Source organism: Phoca vitulina, unplaced genomic scaffold (assembly GCF_004348235.1).
Source record: "Phoca vitulina isolate PV1807 unplaced genomic scaffold, GSC_HSeal_1.0 scaffold25, whole genome shotgun sequence".
Taxonomy (NCBI): Eukaryota; Metazoa; Chordata; class Mammalia; order Carnivora; family Phocidae; genus Phoca; species Phoca vitulina.
This window is the reverse complement of record NW_022589728.1, coordinates 44167764-44188120: the sequence shown is the minus strand read 5'-3', so window position 1 is coordinate 44188120 and position 20357 is coordinate 44167764. Positions and strand designations below refer to the sequence as shown.

Genomic DNA, 20357 nt, shown 5'->3' with positions numbered 1-20357 from the left:
CCTGGGATCGGGTCCCGCATCAGGCTCCCTGCTCCTGGGGGGAAGAGGGGGGTCCTGCTTCTCCCTCTCCCTTGGCCCCTCTTGCCTGCTTGTGCTCTCTCTCTCTCAAATAAATTAAATAAATAAATAAATAAATAAATAAATAATTATTTTTAAAAAAATAATTAAATAGTGGGGTGCCTGGGTGGCTCAGTTGGTTAAGCATCTGACTCTTGATTTAGGCTCAGGTCATGATCTCAAAGTTGTGGGCTAGAGTCCTATGGGCTCCGTGCTGGGCCTGGAGCCTGCTTAAGATTCTCTCTCTGTCTCTCCCCCTCCCCCTTTGCCCCTCCCCCGGCTCACATGCTCGTGCTTGTGCACACCCTTTCGCACTCTCTCTAAAATAAATAAATCTTTTAAAAAAAGAATTAAATATTGGTATTCTACATTACTATAAGAATGTGTAATTTTATAGTAATGTCAGAATTAACCTACTTTCAAAATTTATGATTTACTAAATATATCTAGAAAAGAGAATATGAGATGTTACTAAAGACTAAAAAAAAAAGAGCAAAAATCATTGCTAAAAAGATGAATTTTCTAAGCCTTGTTAAAATCAATAAAAGCTTTTTAGTTTTACTCTTTATTTGCTGCTATGGAAACAGCATGTTTTTAAATGTCTGTGAATTTGAAACCACTGAAGTAGAAACGAGTTGATGGTTATTGTCTGGTAACAACTAGATGAAGCGTAAGATGCGCTCACCTGCCCCAATTTTAATATTTCTCCCAAAAAAATATGATATTCTTAAAGAAAGCATAGCTTAAACCGAAATAATATATATTCAAAAAGAATTTAATTTATTTTGATAGTAGTTTCCCCCTCTTAACCACTCAAAATATTTTATTTAAAATGCTTTCATGGTATACTATAGTAGAATATTTAGCAAAGAACACCTTTTCAGCTTTCTAGAAATTGCTCAGTTAAAAATGCCATCTTGTTATTACTCTGAGTAGGCACACAATTTATGTAACCATTTGCCATTTTTAACATTCTAATAAAATGAGCAATTTTAGCGTATCTTCTCTTTGCTACACATACCATGTACATGGACATTATGGATTTCTTCTTTCTTCTCAAAATCTGAGGAATAATAGATAAAAGATCTAGTTATATTGTAACCTTGGGACCTCTACAGGCCCCAGTTGTTCTGAAAATTTTGTATTATTCTTCATAATGACTGTATATTTAGAGCTGGTTTTCGTCTTTATTTCTTGTTTTGCTTTATGCTTAGCTTCCATGAAATAGACAAAAAAGTGTCCAGGAATATAAACAGACACCTGGGGGAGGGTTGAGTATACCACATTGTAATGAAATTCTCCATTTATCTCGAGTCTCCCAGGTACTGGGAATCCTTTTCTCTGGGAACAAGAAAAAGAGAGCTACTCCAGCTAGCTCAGAGAAAGGGGAGTATGGCTCGATTTCTTATAATGATCAGGATTTCACAGAAATGAAATACAACCAGGCCCTCTGGGACCTAAAGTGAGAATTTGGAAGTTGTCAGAGATTAAGGGTCCCTTGATACCCCTTGCAGACCTTCAGGGAAGCTGCTTGTGAAGCTGCTCATCTTGGCCTGACTTGTGCAAAACTCCCATTAATAATAGGAAGCTTAAGTTTTCTCACTCACCTTAGACAGTGTCCTGTCCTCCCCAAGTTCCCATGGGGCCAGTCTACCTACCTTCAAACTCTGAGCCCACTGGTTTGACAGATGCGACTTTCTTAATGCTACAGATCATTTTTCCTTGTGTGCTCTTAGCCCCAATTAACATTTCAGTGTTAAAACCTTTTTAGCAACCCCCCTCTCTGCCCATAAAATGATTCAAAGAAGTAAAAAAAAAAGAACACCAAAAATCAAAACTTATAGCCTCAAATACAAACCATTTCCTACTTTACAATCTTTTCAAACAGTAATATATGCTCATGAGTAATATTCCCACAGCATTCCTGAGCTGAATTTAGGTTATTGTGAAGTGTTTTGGGTGGGTTATGGACCATTGGTGATTGAGAATATTCCTCAGAACAAACCCCTACCACCCTGAGATTCCTTACAAAGATTCTAGAAACTCTAAAGGACCTGGAGCAAAAAAGGAAAGTATTTTTAAAATAGCTATATCATATGGCTCTGTCTACAGATGAGGCAGAAGAGTGTCCACATTTTTCTGTGCTGGAATTTTTCCTCTAATTATTTCTTGGGAGATTCATGAAAGAAATCAGACTTCCTTCTGAGTTTAAAAAAACAAACAAAAAAAAGATATTGTATGTTGCATGGAATGGGAGTTTGCCTATTCTTTTCTGGCCTTTCTTCTATCTTTTGTTGTTTTTAAAATTAAAAAAAGGTGGGGGGCGCCTGGGTGGCTCAGTTGGTTAAGCGTCTGCCTTCGGCTCAGGTCATGATCCCAGGGTCCTGGGTTCGAGCCCTGCATCGGGCTCCCTGCTCAGCGGGAAGCCTGCTTCTCCCTCTCCCACTCCCCCTGCTTGTGTTCCTGCTCTTGCTATCTCTCTGTCAAATAAATAAATAAAAAATCTTTAAAAAAATAAATAAAATTTTAAAAAAAAAAGAAGGAAAGAAAATTAAAATCCAGAACAGCTTAAAAAAAGTTGGAGCTCCAACGTAGGGTAGGTACTTTCTTCCATCTTCCTTCCTCTGCTTAGGTGATCTGATTCACACCAACACCATGCTCCTTTCTCCCTTCCAGAAGTAAGAAGAGACCCCGGTAGGTAATCCTGTGTTCTAATCTCACTGCACACAATATGCCAGGCCTGCTGTCTTGTCCTACATCATCAAAATTCCTTTTCCCTTTGTAACTTCAATGGAACAGATTGTTCTTAGGACTAGTATATAAGAAACACTATGGTAAGCATTATGGCTATTTCAGTTTGTGCTCTTCTCACATTCCTGCCTCCAGCCATCTTCCGGCCTATCCTTTCTTCCCCCTTCTGTGCGTGTTCTGCCGTGCCTCACTGCCATGCTCACCTGGAAGCAGCCACCCCTCAAACACTAGTTTTACTGGTGGCGCCAAAGGGATTCTGAGAAACAAGGAGTTCCACAGTCAAACAGATTTCTGTGATATTGGACTGTAACTGTTAGGCCGGTTTCATGCGTGCAGGGCTTGGCGGAGCGCATCCCAGGACGGGCCCACGCACGCTGTGCGTCTCAGAGACAGATGCACTAGGCCAGGTTTCAGAACCTGCTGACCACAAAATATTTTTATATGAAGCATCCTCAAACGACAGCAGTTCTGCAGAAAACCTTTAGGGAATTCTTAAGGCCATGCTCACATTAATCATTATCCAATCTCCACTGCCTGGCTCCGGCGAGTTATCGAGCCTGCCTGAGTCTCAAGGACTGGATAATGGGGAATGATCCTGGCAGATATGAATGCCCAGGCCTGGGTCCAGCTTTTTGAGAATGTCAGAGCCCTAGTATCCTTGTGTCACCTTGCACTTTTACCCTATTTTTCTCACTGAACAATAGGTCCAAAAGCTCATTCTGACTAATATGCTCGTTTTACTGGCAGTGTGGCTAATTCTGGATGTTGACTTGTGTTTGTATTTCCGTTAAGTAAGAAAGCTTAATGGATGTTTTTCTTTTTTTTTTAAGATTTTATTTATTTATTTATTTAAGAGAGGGAGAGAGAGCAAGTGAGTGGGGGGAGGAGCAGAGGGAGAGGGGCAAGCCGGCTGCACGCACTGAGCGTGGAGCCCAACACAGGGCTTGATCTCACAACCCTGAGGTCATGACCTGAGCCGAAGTCCAGAGTCGGACGCTTGCTTACCCTACTGAGCCACCCAGGTGCCCCTTAATGGATGTTTTCAATCTGGTCTACAGCCTAGGCTGGATATTTGTCCCAATAAGACAGGGCAGTTGAATGGTCAGGAACATGTGCTCTGGGGCCACACAGCTAGGTCTAGGGTTCAAATCTCAGTTCTGCCACTGGAAAACTCTGTGACCTCACACAAGTAGTTTAAACAGGTTTATGCCTCAGATCCCTAATCTGCAAAATGGAGATAAAAAGAGTTCTTACCTCAGAAGTTGTCCTGGGGAGAAAACAGAGTAAACACAAACACCTAAGAACAGTGTTGGATACAGAAACAGAGAACAGTATTCATTATAAGGGCATCTGTTCCCTGGCCCTGAAAGATGGCTGATGATTAAATTCTCTAAAATGGAGGAGCCAGTTTAAGAAAAGCTTTTTATTGTTCTTATCCATGTAATGGTTAATTTTCAGGGAGCAGAAAAATAGGATCCTCGCAGCTCATGTGTTCAGCCATCGAGTAGCAATTACCCTTTGACGTCTCCACATCCTCCCTATCGAAACATGTTGGAAAATACCAGAATCTCCAAATAACCTACCAAGACAAAACACATTAAACACACACACACACACACACACACACACAGAAATTTGTCAGAGGAAAAGCACGGCAGCCTAAGACGTGTGTGTAACTTTCTGCCTTCCTGCTCTGGCCTCGTAGCTCCTTTGTGTACTTGCGAATTAACTGCAGACAGGCTGAAGGACTGATTTCTTTCAGGCCTAACTGCCATTTGAGAATGTGTTTTCAGAGAAACTATTATACTAGAAATCTAGTAAAAAGAAATAATTTGGATATTCTGTGCAGTTTGCAATAAAATTTTAAACTGCTAATCCTTCCCTTCTCAGAAGGCCTTTCTTTGCTTCTAGACTAAATTAAACAGGCTTATTCTCTGTTTCCTTAGCACCCCACGTGGGCCCTCTTCTTGTCTATCCGGTGCCTTTTTGTGAATAGAAAAAGGTAAACTTTCTCATGATACTTTATTTCTGTTGGTCTGCAAATCATCATAATACAGCGATTTCATTAGTGCAGGACACTTTGGTACCACCTGGCATAAAATTGTCCTGAGAAATATACAAATTGACATGATAGGCGATGTGGGTGGTATCTTTGTGCACTGTGCCACCTGCTCAAACACACACAGCAGTCCTGGTCCTACATTTCCCCTCCATCGACTTTCATCATTTTCACGATGACCTGCTTAATGTCTTTCCTCACCATTTAACTGAGACCCAAGAGACGTGACTGTGTATGTCTGGTTGCTTTCCATCCTCTTTCTCCAGGAAAGCAGAGTGCAGGGAAATCATACAATACAGCCTTGTAGGCCTGGTTTGAATTTGAATTTTGATAAAATGAGGATAGGATGTTCTGTTCTAGGGTGTTAGAAGACAAAAACACTTGCTTAAAAGCATAATAGTGAAGCATTTCATTGCAAGGAACTCATGGAGATTCACTTCTGTACATAAAAGTTTATAAGCTTGTCCTTCAGGGGTTAAGTTAGATTATTTGTGCATCTACAAAGTGCAGCCTTACATTTAACATTTTCCTTTTTCTGCTCATCCTCGTGCCATATCTATGCTATGCCTAAGCATTGAGAGATGGTTAAAAAGCATGCAGCCATCAACAATCAAAAGAATTGAAGTCACATGGAATTAAGGAGATTCATGAGATCTTAGTCAGTATAAAATTAATTTTTCTAGGGGTGACAAGGGAGATTGTTGCAGGGACAGGGAGGGTGGGAGAAACAGAACATAATGAAAGCACCAATGATATTTTTCAGTTCTATACCCCTGAGTGTATTGATTTAAAGTAATTAGAAGAGAGTTCACAGAATATATCACCCTTTTCCAAGTTAAATTCAGGCAGTACTTTAGAAATAAAGGTAAGGAACAAGTACTGAGTGAGCATCCACTATGTCAGGTAATGTATGAGACACATAAACTTGCTATTTTACTTCATTATTGCCCAGATGAATAGAAGTGGGTAATGAATAGATTAAACTTGAGGTGAATTACATGAGATCAAACACTTGGAATTTTACATGGAACGATAGAATCAATAGCAGGAAGATCTCCTTGGTCTTGGAATAATTTCCTAAGAGAAGTAGTCACCATGTGACTGGGCTAATTCAGATGACAGTTGGAGAGCCAACTGCACTGAGAAAATGAGGAGAGAATGGGACATATGACCAATAAGTCTTTTCCATCTCCGACTTTTCCCTAACATGCTGGCTTCGGCTCAAATGGAAATTCATGATGTGGAATATATGTTGTCTTGTGTATTTCTCTTGTGCTGTGATGGAGCTGTGAGCTAAAGTGTGTCTGTAATCCATTAGGCGATGGTCATGGTGTATCCAGAAAGCCCTAGTGAGGCCTTTTGGAACTCTAAAGAAGTCATCTCAAGCAGAAACTTTGGTCTCCAAGATTTTTATTAGAAACAAATGAAAGGAAACATAAACAGACCAATAAGCAAATGACCTGTAGCATTCCACAAACCTAGATGCTGCGAATTCTCCCAGTCCTTCGGAGCCCCGAGCTTAGTGCCAGGCTGGATGAGATCACTGGAGCTCCAGACCACATGGGCTGCCTGTGGGCGCTTTACATAGGCATTTATTTTAATGTTGGAAATATGCAGAAAATCTCCCCCTTTTTGGTGGCTTGTTGGGTTGTCTGCTTTAGCAGATTTGTCCCCAAACCAGCCTAAATAAAATGTGCAAGATAAAACTCTGCAGTTCTCATTTTATGTCTGCTCATGCACTCACCTGAAAGCATTCCTAAAACCTAAAAAGCTCTATTTGAAAGGTCTTTTCCACTCATCCTGATTTTTTGAGGATGCCACGAAGTTTTTCTAGAGAAATTGCCCCTGATGAAGTAATGTGCTATTATATAAATTTATAATACAGAGTTTATCTTCTCAATGATAGAGTTTTTACTTTTTTGGAGTCTTTCAAGTTTAATCACTAATGTGTGTCAAGAAAAATATAGAAAAGAAAGAATGATTATTCTTAATCCAGGTGAATTTTCTTATTTGAAATTATACAAATTACTATGAACAGTTTCTGCAGTATCTTCAGTAAATGACAATAGCAATTTTTTTATTAACATGAATTACTTGACACTTTTATTCCTGCCAATATGATAGGACAACTTTTTTTCTCTACAAAGAAACATTTTTCAAACTGTCACATCCTCAGATTTTCAAATCCTAACTCCATGGAGTACGTTGTAATTGACATACATTCCCCCTAAAATTCTACAACTAAGAGGGAATGATAATTTTGGGGTAGTTAGTACTTCCATACAATTACAGTTGATTAAGCCTGGGAGCACGCTCAACATGTCCACATGTTTGAAGCTTGATTGTGAGTGACGGGAAAGTGTCTTCGTGGTTTGCTTTTTAGCAGTGCAATAAAGTTGCCGTTATAAGTGGTCAGAAACCACAAGCCAGATATTTACATGTGAGGATCTGTTTGTAGCATTATTATATAAATATGTTCTTTTCATGTCATGGGCTATTTTTTATAAAACGGTTTCCTTTACTACTTTGTCTTCTACTTTCCTATAGTATAAAAATATACCCTGGTTTCTCTTCAGATCATAGAGGTTAAACAATAAATTGGATGACACTAAATGAAAATTGATGAAATTTTCACTGCAGGCTAGATGAGATTCCAAAAACTGGTGTCCTGTAGGTCAGATCTGACCTTTGCTGTGTTTTGTTTGGCTTAATGCTTTGAAAGAATATAAACTAACTTCCCATGTTTAAAAATTAGGCCACGACACAGAAAAAGTGGTTTGCCTTAAAGATTCAGATTTGGTAGTCCTGGACTTGCATTTGGCTAGGGCTGAATTATGGCTGCCACCTTTCACTGATCTTGTATATTCTAGGTCACCATGGCCCCACTGGTCCTCATAGCTACAGCAACCTGCCCTCATCACACCAGTCCACCACCCATAGGCCATCACCCTTCATTGCCCAAGCCCACCACCTTCATTATTTTGCCCTCTGTAGAGGATTGCCTAATTGGCCCCATCGGCATTTGAATTTGTAACCCATGGACCAAAGGTTTTTTTGGTTTGTTTTGTTTTTTACAACTGAATCAGGTAAGAATATTATATCCATAATCATAGTTGAGCAAAGTATACTTGATTGTTTTAATTTGGGGTTATGTTTGCCTTTTAAGAAGTGGTCACAATTGCATGAAAAAGAATAAAATACCTAGGAGTAAATTTAACCAAAGAGGTAAGAGACCTGTATACTGAAAACTATAAGACATAAATGGAAGAAGACACAAATAAATGGAAAGATAGTCTGTGCTCAAGGATTGGAAGAATTCATATTGTTAAAATGTCCATACTACCCAAAGCAATTTACAGGTTCAATGCAATCCCTATTAAAATTCCAGTGGCATTTTTCACAGAGCTAGAAAAGACAATTCTAAAATTTGTATGGAACCACAAAAGACTCCAAATAGCCAAAGGAATCTTAAGAAAGAAGAACAAAGCTGGAGGCATCATGTGCCCTGGTTTTGAACCATATTACAAAGCTATAGTAATCAAGACTGTATCGTATTATCATAAAAATAGACACAGACCAATGGGCCAAAATAGAGAGCCCAGAAATACACCCAGCCATATATGTTTAATTAATTTACTGCAAAGGAACCAAGAATATACATTGGAGAAAGGTCAGTCTCTTCAACAAATGGTGTTGGGAAAACTGCACAGCCCCATGCAAAAGAATGCAACTGGCCCACTATTTTACACCACACACAAAAATTAACTCTAAATGGATTAAAGACTTGAATGTAAGACCTGAAATCATGAAACTCCTAGAGGAAAATGTAGGCAGTAAGCCCCTTGACACTGGTCTTGGCAATGATTTTTTTGGATTTGACACCAAAAGCAAAGGCAACAAAAGCAAAAATGAACAAATGGGACTACATCAAACTAAAAAGCTTCTGCACAGCAAAGGAAACAATCAACAAAATGAAAATGCAAGCTACTAAAAGGGAGAAAATACTTGCAAATCGTATATCTAATGAGGCGTTAGCATCCAAAATATATAAAGAACTCACACAACTCAATAGCAAAAACAACAAATGACCCACTTTTAAAATGGGCACATGATCTGAATAGACTTTTCTCAAAGAAGACATACAGATTGCCAACAACTACATAAAAAGATGTTTGAAATCACTAATCAATAGGCGATTGCAAATCAAAACCACAATGTGATATCACCTTATACCTGTTAGAATGGCTGTTATCAAAGATAAGAAGTAACAAGTGTTGGCGAGGGTGTGGAAAAAAAGGAACCCTTGTACACTACTGGTGATAAGGTAAATTGGTATACCCACTTCAGAAAACAATATTGAGATTCCTCAAAACTTAAAAATAGAATTACCATATTATCCAGCAATTCCACTTCTGAGTATTTATCCAAAGAAACAAAAACAGTAACTGTAAAAGATATATATGCATCCCCATGTTCATTGCAGCATTATTTACAATAGGCAAGATACGGAAACAACCCACCCAACACCCAAGTGTCTATCAGTGGATTAATAAAGAAAAATGAGGTATGCATACACAATGGAATATTATCCAGCCATCAGAAACGATGAATACCCACCATTTGCATCAACATGGTTGGAATTGGAGGGGATTATGTTAAGTGAAGTAAGTCAAGCAGAGGAAGACAATTATCATATGGTTTCACTCATATGTGAAACATAAGCAATAGCACAGAGGATCGTAGGGGAAGGGAAGGAAATCCAAAGAGGGAGAAATCAGAGAGGGAGATGAACCATGAGAGACTATGGACACTGAGAAACAATTTGGGGGTTTCAAAGGGGAGGAGGGTGGGGGGAGGGGGTAACAGGGTGATGGGTATTGAGGAGGGCACATGCTGTGATGAGCACTGGGTGTCATACTTAACTAATGAATCATTGAACACTACATCAAAAACTAATTATGTACTATACAGTGGCTAACTGAACATAATAAAAAAAAAGAAAAATGAGGTATACATACACAATGGAATATTATTCAACCATAAAAAAGAATGAAATCTTATCATTTGTGACAACATGGATGGACCTTGAGGGCATTCTGCTAAGTGAAATAAGTCAGAGAAAGACTAATACCATATTATCTCACTTCTATGGGAAATCTAAAAAACAAACAAAAAACCAAGCTTATATATACAGAGAACAGATTGGTGGTTACCAGAGGCAGGGAGAGAGGGGGTGGGTGAAATGGGTGAAGGGAGTCAAAAGGTACAAACTTCCAGTCATAAAATAAATAAGTCATGGGATGTAATGTACACCATGGCAACTATAGCTAATAATACTGTATTGCGTATTTAAAAGTTGCTAAGAGTAAATTTTAAAAGTTTTCATTATAAGAAAAAAATATTCTGTAACTATATATGGTGACTGATGTTAACTGGACTTAATGTGGTGATCATTTTGCAATATATACGAATATCGACAGATGTAATGCAATCCCTATCAAAATACCAACATTTTTCACAGGACTAGAACAAATTATCCCAACATTTGTATGGAACCACAAAAGAACCTGAATAACAAAGCAGCAGAGAGAAGGACAAAGCTGGAGGGATCACAGTCCTAAATTTCAAGATATACTACAAAGCTGTAGTCATCAAAACAGTATGGCACTGGCACAAAAATAGACACATAAATCAATGGGACAGAATAGAGAGTCCAGAAATAAACCCATGCTTGTATGGAAAAGGAGGCAAGAATATACAGTGGGGAAAAGACAGTCTTTTCAACAAATGGTGCTGGGAAAACTGAAGAGCTGCATGCAAGAGAAGGAAATTGGACCACTTTCTGACACCACACACAAAAATAAACTCAAAATGGATTAAAGACCCTAAGTGTGAAACCTGAAACCATAAAAATCCTACAAGAGAACATAGGCAGTAATTTCTCTGACATCAGCTGTAGAAAAATTTTTCTAGTTATGTCTCCTAAGGCAAGAGAAACAAAAGCAAAAATAAACTGTTGGGACTACATCAAAAAAAAAAAAAAAAAAAAAAGCTTTTGCACAGTGAAAGAAACCAACAAAACAAAAAGGCAACCTACTGAATGGGAGAAGATACTTGCAAATGATATATCCCAATAAGGGGTTAATATCCAAAATATATAAAGAACTTCTACAACTCAACACCAAAAAACTCAATCCAATTAAAAAATGGGCAGAGGACATGAACAGACATTTTTCCAAAGAAGACATACAGATGGCCAACAGACATGAAAAGATGCTCAGTATTTTTAGGGGTACTTAAGGGAATGCCCACAAAAACACAAAATGAATAAACAAAGAAAAAACAGAATCAGGCCTATAAATACAGAGAACAAACTGATGGTTGCCAGAGGGGAGGGGGGTGAGGTTGGGCAAAATGGGTGAAGAAGAGTGGGAGACACTCCCCTTGCTTGTGTTCCCTCTCTCGCTGTGTTTCTCTCTGTCGAATGAATAAAATCTTAAAAAAAAAAAAAAGTGGGAGACACAGGCTTCCAGTTATGAAATGAATAAGACATGAGAATAAAAGGCACAGCATAAGGAATATAGTGCTTATTGTAATAATGACATATAGTAGCTACACTTGAGGTGAACATAACAATGTATAAACCTGTCAAATCACTAAGTTGTACACCTAAACTAATGTAAGATTGTGTGTCAGCTCTACTCAAATAAAAAATTAAATTTTAAAAGAGTACACTAATCTTGATGAGCACTGAGAAATGTATAGAATTGTTGAATCATTACATTGTATCCCTGAAACTAATATAACACTGTATGTAGTTATACTTCAATTAAAAAATAAATAAAAACTGGGGCGCCTGGGTGGCTCAGTTGGTTAAACGACTGCCTTCGGCTCAGGTCATGATCCTGGAGTCCCAGGATCGAGCCCCACATCTGGCTCCCTGCTCAGCAGGGAGTCTGCTTCTCCCTCTGACCCTCTCCCCTCTCGTGTTCTCTCTCTCATTCTCTCTCTCTCTCAAATAAATAAATAAAATCTTAAAAAATAAATAAATAAATAAATAAATAAAAACAAAAACAAAAAACCCTGGGCGTCTGGGTGGCTCAGTCGGTTAAACGTCTGCCTTTGGCTCAGGTCATGATCCCGGGGTCCTGTGATCGAGTCCCACATTGGGTTCCCTGAGGAGCCGGGAGTCTGCTTCTCCCTCTCCCTCTTCCCCGCTCGTGCATATGCTATCTCTCTCAAATAAATAAAATCTTTAAAAAAAAAGAAAAAAAGGAAAAAAAAAACCAAATACAAATATCAAATCATTATGTTGTACACCTGAAACTAATATAATGTTGTATGTCAATTATACCTCAAGTTTTAAAAAAGATCTTAAAAATTAAGTTGTCATAAAGGGTCAAAAATGAGAAGTAGTAAATAAAGGTGAACAAAATGTTTTAAAATGGCCATAGTATAACACATTAAATAATAATTGAACTCTTCTGTACTGTTAAACCTTTAGTAAAAAGAGAGTTTAAGTTAAAAGTGCACATATAAATGTAAAAACGGAATCCTCAGTTATCTATTCTACAGACACAGAGATCTGAACTCACCTGTAAAAATCTACCCTTGAGTTTGATTGTTAACATATAAAAATGTGATGCTTAACTTCTGATTTATTAATCCCTATGGTGGCTATTACAGAAGAAACCCAAATCAAATTTGTATGATCTTTCTGAATTCTCATGCACCAGATCAATTTATAGTTGTCTTTTTCTTTTTCTTTTCTTTTTTTTTAAAGATTTTATTTATTTGACAGAGACAGACACAGTGAGAGAGGGAACACAAGCAGGGGGAGGGGGAGAGGGAGAAGCAGGCTTCCTGCTGAGCAGGGAGCCCGATGCGGGGCTCGATCCCAGGACCCTGGGATCATGACCTGAGCCAAAGGCAGACACTTAACGACTGAGCCACCCAGGTGCCCTATAGTTGTCTTTTTCTTTCACTTGTGGCCTGCTATGGATCTTAGAGCATCAACTCTTGACCACATTAAGCGAAATAACTCTTCCATAATAACAGCCAGTCCTTGGACCAAGTCTGAGATGTAAGAGAGGAGGCAAAGAAAGGACAAACTTGTGGTCCATTTCAGGGAGCGTTACGAAGCTCAACACCAGGTCACGTACCTACCGCTGGAACGGGCACCCTCCCCCACATCTAGACTTGGTTCAGATGACGCCACCAGAATCTTGCTTGGCCTTTATCTGTTTTCATCTGGAAACCAGAATCAGAATTCCTACATGTAAGTTTCTCTATGTCAACCTTGACCAGAAAGGATCTCCATTCTGATTGCTAATCTGAATGACCACTAATGGCCAAAAATAGAATAGTTGACTCACCCGTAATAATTGTTGTTGAGAGTCTTCCTGACAATGAAGCATTAGAACTTTAAGGCCTAGTGAATACATTAATAAACTGCCTCATGGGAACACCATTTTGCACCAGAGAAAGTACTAGAAGCTTTTTTATTTTTTCCCTTAAACAGAAAATATTCGTGCTATCTTTTTTTTTCCCGCCATGACTTCTACATAACCACTGTTTAAATTTCGGTCAGATTATCTTTCATATGCTACCTCTCACCTTTTCTTTTTTAATGCATTATGCACATTGTGGTTCAGTGTCCAGCTCTGGAGTCCTTGTGAGACATGGTGTAATGAATTTAACCCCAGTGTCCACAAGTACCCTCTGTGTAGACCCATGTCTGTGAGCACTCTGTTTCGATCTGTGTCCATATGAAGGCTGGAATGGAAAAGGGTTCTCGAACCTCTGCCCAAATATGCCCCCAGTCAAAAATCTACACGGAACTGAGTGCTGAAGTTAACGCTCAGTAGTAAGTATAGTTTAATCATTCCTAGCACAAATCTATTTAATGTACAACTGTGTTCTGTTTTAATGCTTTTTAAGCTATTGATCTTGAAATGCTTGATTTCTGAATACTAAATTTTACTATAGGAGTAAAAGCATAGTAGTTCTTTCCTCTTCCCAGGTGTTTATTAGGCAGTGGTGGTTGTTACAGTAACAACTAGACAGGGTTGAGCTTGACAAATCTCTGATTGCAAATGTATATGGGGCACTTCAGTTTATTTATTTTTTCTCATTTTATTTATTTATTTATTTATTTATTTTTAAAGATTTTATTTATTTATTTGAGAGAGAGAGCACATGAGAGGGGGGAGGGTCAGAGGGAGAAGCAGACTCCCTGCCGAGCAGGGAGCCCGATGCGGGACTCGATCCAGGGACTCCAGGATCATGACCTGAGCCGAAGGCAGTCGCTTAACCAACTGAGCCACCCAGGCGCCCTATTTTTTCTCATTTTAAAAAGTTACTGCTCTACTTAGAAGTCATGTTATGAGCTGTTGCTCAGATACTGTCTTTTTGCTCAGCATAGCTCTCGTTTTAGCCATATTTTGAAAGATAAATGAATTATGAATGTTTCTTGACAGAATGTCCTTTTTTATTACTTGCTTTGCTAGATAAATAAAACTAAAAAATCTTATTCTCTTATCTAACAATTTTGTAGAAACTCTCACGTTCTCTTAGAACAAACAAAACAATGAGTATGGAAGTGCATTAGACAGAAGTTCTTTCAGAGAGTAAAAGTAGCATATTTATGTTCATAAAACACTGGTAACTACTTTATGGCAGTCAATGTAATTTGATGCATACAATATATTTCAAGTTTATTGTTACCAATCGTGTCCCTTTCTCTTTTAGCAATGAAATTATCACCTGTAGAACATTTCCCCCATCCCTTCTAAAAGTGAAATTAGTTATGAAACTGGTTCAGCAACAAGAAGAGAAGGAGAGCAATGCCTTTCTCCTTTCAAGGGAGGCAATGGAGTGTAGTGTACCTGAAAGAGCTCTGGACTGGGGTTAAGGAAATGTGGGCTTTGGTTCCAATTCCACTGTAATATAAATGTTTGTTAAATGAATGGATCAATGAATGAACAAACAACTTCTCTGGACCTGCCTCCAAAATATGAAGTTTAGGACCTGGAGTACATTGTCTTTGTATCTCCTACCAGCTCTAAGATGTCCCCATTCCATGTAAGCAGTGTCTCCCTTCTTCCTGGACTCCTTTGCTGTGAAATAGTCCTCTCAAGGACTGTTATAATGGAATGCATTTGGTATATGTTAATAGTGATACTTCACCTGTTTCTTATCGATCTACCTCTCTCCACTTGGAAACATTCCTTTTGTAATTACACAGGGAGTCAGTGACGGGATGGGAATGGGGTCTTGGTTTTTATACCTTTCCTAATTCTCTAACATATGAAATTAGTTTCCCTGAATTGTTTTGGTTCAAATATGAAACGGAAAATTTTCAGACGTTTTTACACCTGTCCCAAACTCAATTCTTAACGTAATGGGCTATGCGTCTGTACAGAAAACATTCCTTTAGTGTTTTAAAGCCACACCACCCAATTAAATCCATGGTTGGTGGACGTTTTCCATGCTCTGTTTATTCTGTGTAAAATGTCCATTTGGATAAATTACCTGCCCAGGAGAAGTTTGCAAGGACATAGCTCAGCTTGAATAAAAGAGAGCCAGGTTGAGAAAAAGATGGAGAAAACATAAGAGAATCCCATCCTATCTTGAATGAGGGTTTCTGCTATGGATTTATTTTGTTTTAAATCAATTGCCAGAATACCAGATATAGTTATATTCAAATTTAACTAATTTAATGAATTATTATACAGACTCATGAAAATTTTTATCTAAGAAGAATTTTAAATGACATGGCAAGTTTAATAATATGGTAACTAAGGAAACTGAAAAAAAAGCGTTTGCATTACAGTTTTATCTCGGCTAAGGTAAAATAAACACGCCAACATATTAACTGCAGTTTTTTCTAGATGATGAGTTATTTTCATGATGATTTTTCTTCTGTATATTTTTACTTTAAAAAATAAACTTAAAAACCTGGCTAATAAATTCTGTTAAAAATTTAAAATACGGGGACACCTGGATGACTCAGTCGGTTAAGCATCCGACTCTTGACTTTGGTTCAGGTCATGATCTCAGGGTTGTGAGATAAGCCCCACATCCGGCTCCATGCTGGGTGTGGAGCCTGCTTAAGATTCTCTCTCTCCCTCTCCCTTTGCCCCTTCCCCACTCTTAAAAAATTTAAATACAAATTATGTTGTGTACTATTTTGTATTATTGCAAGTTTGGATTTCCCCATGCCTCTACTCATAGAGGAATGGCTCCATAAGAGGAACAACTCAAAGAGATTCAATGTATCCTACATAACCTGAGACCAAGTAGCAGGTCATGGCTTACTTAGAGGTTGAGGGTTCAGTAGCATCAGTCATGGGAAAGAGGATCTTACACCATGAGGGCCAGCAAATGCAGGGCAGAGATCCCACAAACTCTCTTATTTATGTGCTAGGTAACCCTGGGAGATCTTAGAAGAATAAGACCTATCTCTCAGAGTCAAAGGAACTGATAGTCTTTGAGGGGAGACAGGCAAATAAATCTTCAGTGTAACAAGAAAGCTATATTAGAGGGGGTAATTACACAAAAGTCTGGTTTGGTCAACTGGGTCTAGGGGAATCCAGAGGTGATCCTTGAGTCCAGAGTTGGTCACAAGAATGGAGGCAGAGTTGCAAAGGGAATAGCCCAAATAAGAGTCCTTCAGAATGAAACTAGATGGTGGTTCTGGGAATTCTGATTATTCGAGTAAGGGAGTAAGGATGGGCATGGAATATAAAAGAGATCAAGAACAGATGTGGTGAGCAGCAGGAGCCTGAGGTCTAAGCCTGAGGTGAAGCTGGCCTGAGCAGCTCAGTGACAGTGGACTGGAGGGGGTGGGCGGGAGAGATGGTGAAACTCAGACCCAGCAGACCTGGGATCCTGTTGGATGTGTAGTGTGAAGCAGAGTGGGGACGGCAGCAGTCCTAGGATTCTGGGGCTCCTTAGAGGTGTCATTAGAATAGGAATTATAGGAGGAGATGAAGGCAAATAATGAGTTTCGGTTTGGGATATATTTAAAGTTAAAACTTCCTTCCTTCCACTCTTTCTTTCCATCCCTTCTTGCTCTTTCTGCCTCCCTCCCTCCCTGTCCCTCTTCCTTCCTCCCTCTCTCCCTCCCTCCCTCTCTCTCTCTTTTTCTCTTTCTTTCCATCTATTCATTTAGTTATTTAGTAAGCTTTTATTATGCCCTTGCTGTCCGCAGGGCACTATCCCAGCCACTGTCCTCGGTCCTCTGTAAACCAGGCCAGTTTCTATGTATCCTCAACCGTGAGGGGGGAAAGTTGTTTTCACAGCCACAGTTACTGGGTGTCTCTGACCAGGACATAGCTAGTCCAGGTATAAGACACAAAGTGCTTAACTCCTTTCAAATGGCACCGCATAATATATGTTTTTGTCTTGGGAACACCACTAATGGCCATTTTCTTTCTAGGTAGTGCCATTATTTCTGTTATGTTTCTGAAAGAAAACTTAAGAGCTTCAGATTTACTAGGTAAGTCATTGGTTAATTCATGTAATTGTAGCACTGCTTGATCAGGAAATAAATAATAGTATTCATAAAAAATATGTGCATTAAAAACTGGGAACAAATTACTGAAATGGATAAATCTCATTTGGAGATGGATAGTATTCTTTCTTGGAGCTGCGTTCTGCTCTTTCATGTGAAATACTTCAATTTTCACTGTGCCCACTGCTCATGCTATTGGCCACAGTGAATTATTACTTTACACTATTATTATTATGAATGTTATAAAATTTTCATGAGCATAATAAAATCCAAGAAAACATCTGTGTTACCTAATAGAGTATTCCACTTCAAAGGATGTATTTGTTAGATTGTTACATGAAAGTACTGCATAAAAATGAAAACCACACAAAAATTAGATGCACCAATTAACTACCTAATTTGTATTTCGCTCTTTCCAAAAGTAACATGGAACGTTCCCCTTCAAAATTTTATTTAGAAATACAGCTATTAGTGGAAAGTAACAGTAGCCTTCCTGGCTGTAAGAAAGATTGCTGTTATATAGCAAAGCCATCCTGTATTGATTGTATCTTCTACCTCTTATTGGAAGTATCACTTGTGAGAAGAATTCTGGAACTTCATATTTTCTTCCTTGACAAAATCCTCTCTGAATTGCTGCATCCTCTCTGAATATGATAACAAATATGATACTTTAGGTGCTTTAAATAAAGCAATGTCTATTCCCTTCCAAGGATATCAGCTTTTTTAAAAAATTTGAGCTTTAAATGTGACACCAGTATTGGTATGTTGAGCATTTTTTGCCCCTGATTGTGTTTCCCTGGAGCCTAGTGTCTTGAACATGTTTTCACTTTTTCTTTTTCCTCCTTGGTTTGATTCTGCTAGTAGAGTTTTTAGTTGACATCATCAAATTCGTCATGGTTGCAGTGTTTTTCCAAATGTACTCATATGTGCATTGTATCTTTTCAAATATATCATTTTTCTATACTCCTTTTTTAATATATCATGGTTTATGGAATCATTTGGGGAAGATGCATGGAATCAGAAATAAGAATGAACATTTGCCTGAGTTTTACAAATTAAAAAAATTAGGTCCTATATTATTTTTCTCATTTATCAAATGTCTTAAGGAAACTCTAAATCATTTTATCTAACATATGCCATCTTTTGTAGTTAATGGTCGATTAAGGTTTAAATTAATCTAAGGTATTTAATGAGGTAATACAGGTCGATATGTAGGGAGACTTGCTAATTATTGTGAACATTGCGATCAGAAGATGATTAATATGGAATCTCTGCCCTCAAATAATACAGTCAATGATAAAATATATACATTAATAAGTTTTTTAAAAGTGGAAAATAATATATGTCCTAATGCCTTGAGACTTTAGTTTAGAACAGGGTTTCTCAGCCTCAGCACTGCTGACATTTTAGGCTGGAGAATTCTTCATTGCAGGGGGCTGTCCTGTGCCCTGCTGGATGTTTAGCAGCATTCCTCCTGGCCTTTACCCATCAGATGCCAGTAGCACTGCATGCCCTAGTTATGGCAACCAAAAATGACTTCACATATTGCCAAATGTCCCCTGGGGGACAAAATCACCCCCAATTGAGAACCACTGGTGTAAAATAAATAGAGGTTACTCTAGCTGAGAAGCTCAGAGAGGATTTTTTATAGCGGTAACATTCCATTCAGTTCTGATGGCCGGATAGGACAGGCATGGGCCATTTCCAAGCATTTGGAGGATGATATACAGAGGGATTAAAACGAGAAGTAGTAACAAAGGTACAAAAAGGCAGGGTAAGTTTCTATTTAATACTGCACTCAACTGCTGCCAACAGGATTAGGAAAAAAATAAAGTCACAACTATGGAAAAGGAAGAAATAGAAATATCAGTGTGTGCAGATGATTTGATTATATACTTGGAAATCCCAAGATCAACAAAACATTACTAAAACCAGGAAACTAGCTCAACTCAAAGGATATAAATTAAACTCACTTTCATAAGTTCGAATCTGAATTCCACCTTTTCTGTCAACTATGTGGCCAACATAATATTACTTAACTTCCCTAAGCCTCAGTTTGTTGACAAATATAGAATACTGTTCTAAGGATCAAATTGCATAATTCGTTTAAGCACACTGAAAAATGTAAAGCCCTGTTAATATAATTTTCATCATTTCTGTGATCAACTTCATTCCTGAGAGGTAATACTAAAAATGTAATACAGGGAATAAGAAACATGCACACATATACACACACATACCAAAAAATAATAATAAAAAAAATTAAACCTCTATTAACTCTTTGATTCTTTGCTAATTTCTCTTATTTTAAGAACAGCTAACATTTATTAAATATTTCCTCTTTCCAGGTACCATTAGTGTTTTATATGAACTATCTCATTTAAATGTAGGAGCAACCTATTTACAGAGCTGATAGTTAGAGAGGTTAACTAACTTGCCCAAGGTCCTGTAACCAGTGAATGGTAGACCAGTATTCTAATAGTGGCAGCCTGATACAACCAGGTGAGTCTCTAGTGACAGAGAGCTGTGTGACCTTTCAAAGTAACTTAATCTCCTTAAGCCTCATTTTCCTCACGTTTTAAATGAAGATAATATTACCTACGTTGTTGGATTAAATGAGTTCATAGAGGCAGAACTCTTAGCACAGGACCTGTCACATAATAAGCACTCGATGTTAGCTATTATCATTACCGCTGCTACCACCCCCCCTCCACCCCTACATGTACTCCAGTGGTTCATCAGAGGAAACCTTGATTAGGATATTTTTGCAAACTTTAACATTTTCCACAACTCTAGTTGGGTATTTTCGCCTTCCTAATTTAATGCTTTTTGGGTAGGGCTATATAACTGATGTCACATTTGTTTCACACTGTAGTTAAAAGTGATCAATTCTTTTTTTTTTTTTTTTTGACCAGCCAATGCAATTCTTTATTCTTTTTTTAAATTTTTTATTGTTATGTTAATCACCATACA

General features: G+C 38.2%; 1 protein-coding gene across 3 annotated transcripts in view; it reads left to right on the top strand.

Moving 5' to 3' along the window:
• The window catches only part of NIPAL2 (NIPA like domain containing 2), a 75305-nt gene that overhangs the window by 23541 nt on the left and 31407 nt on the right, over positions 1 to 20357 (top strand). For all 3 annotated transcript variants that reach the window (XM_032421660.1, XM_032421659.1, XM_032421661.1), the window contains exon 4: positions 17310 to 17369. In XM_032421660.1, the coding sequence (XP_032277551.1) occupies positions 17310 to 17369 (60 nt within the window). The remainder of the gene's footprint in view (positions 1 to 17309; positions 17370 to 20357) is intronic.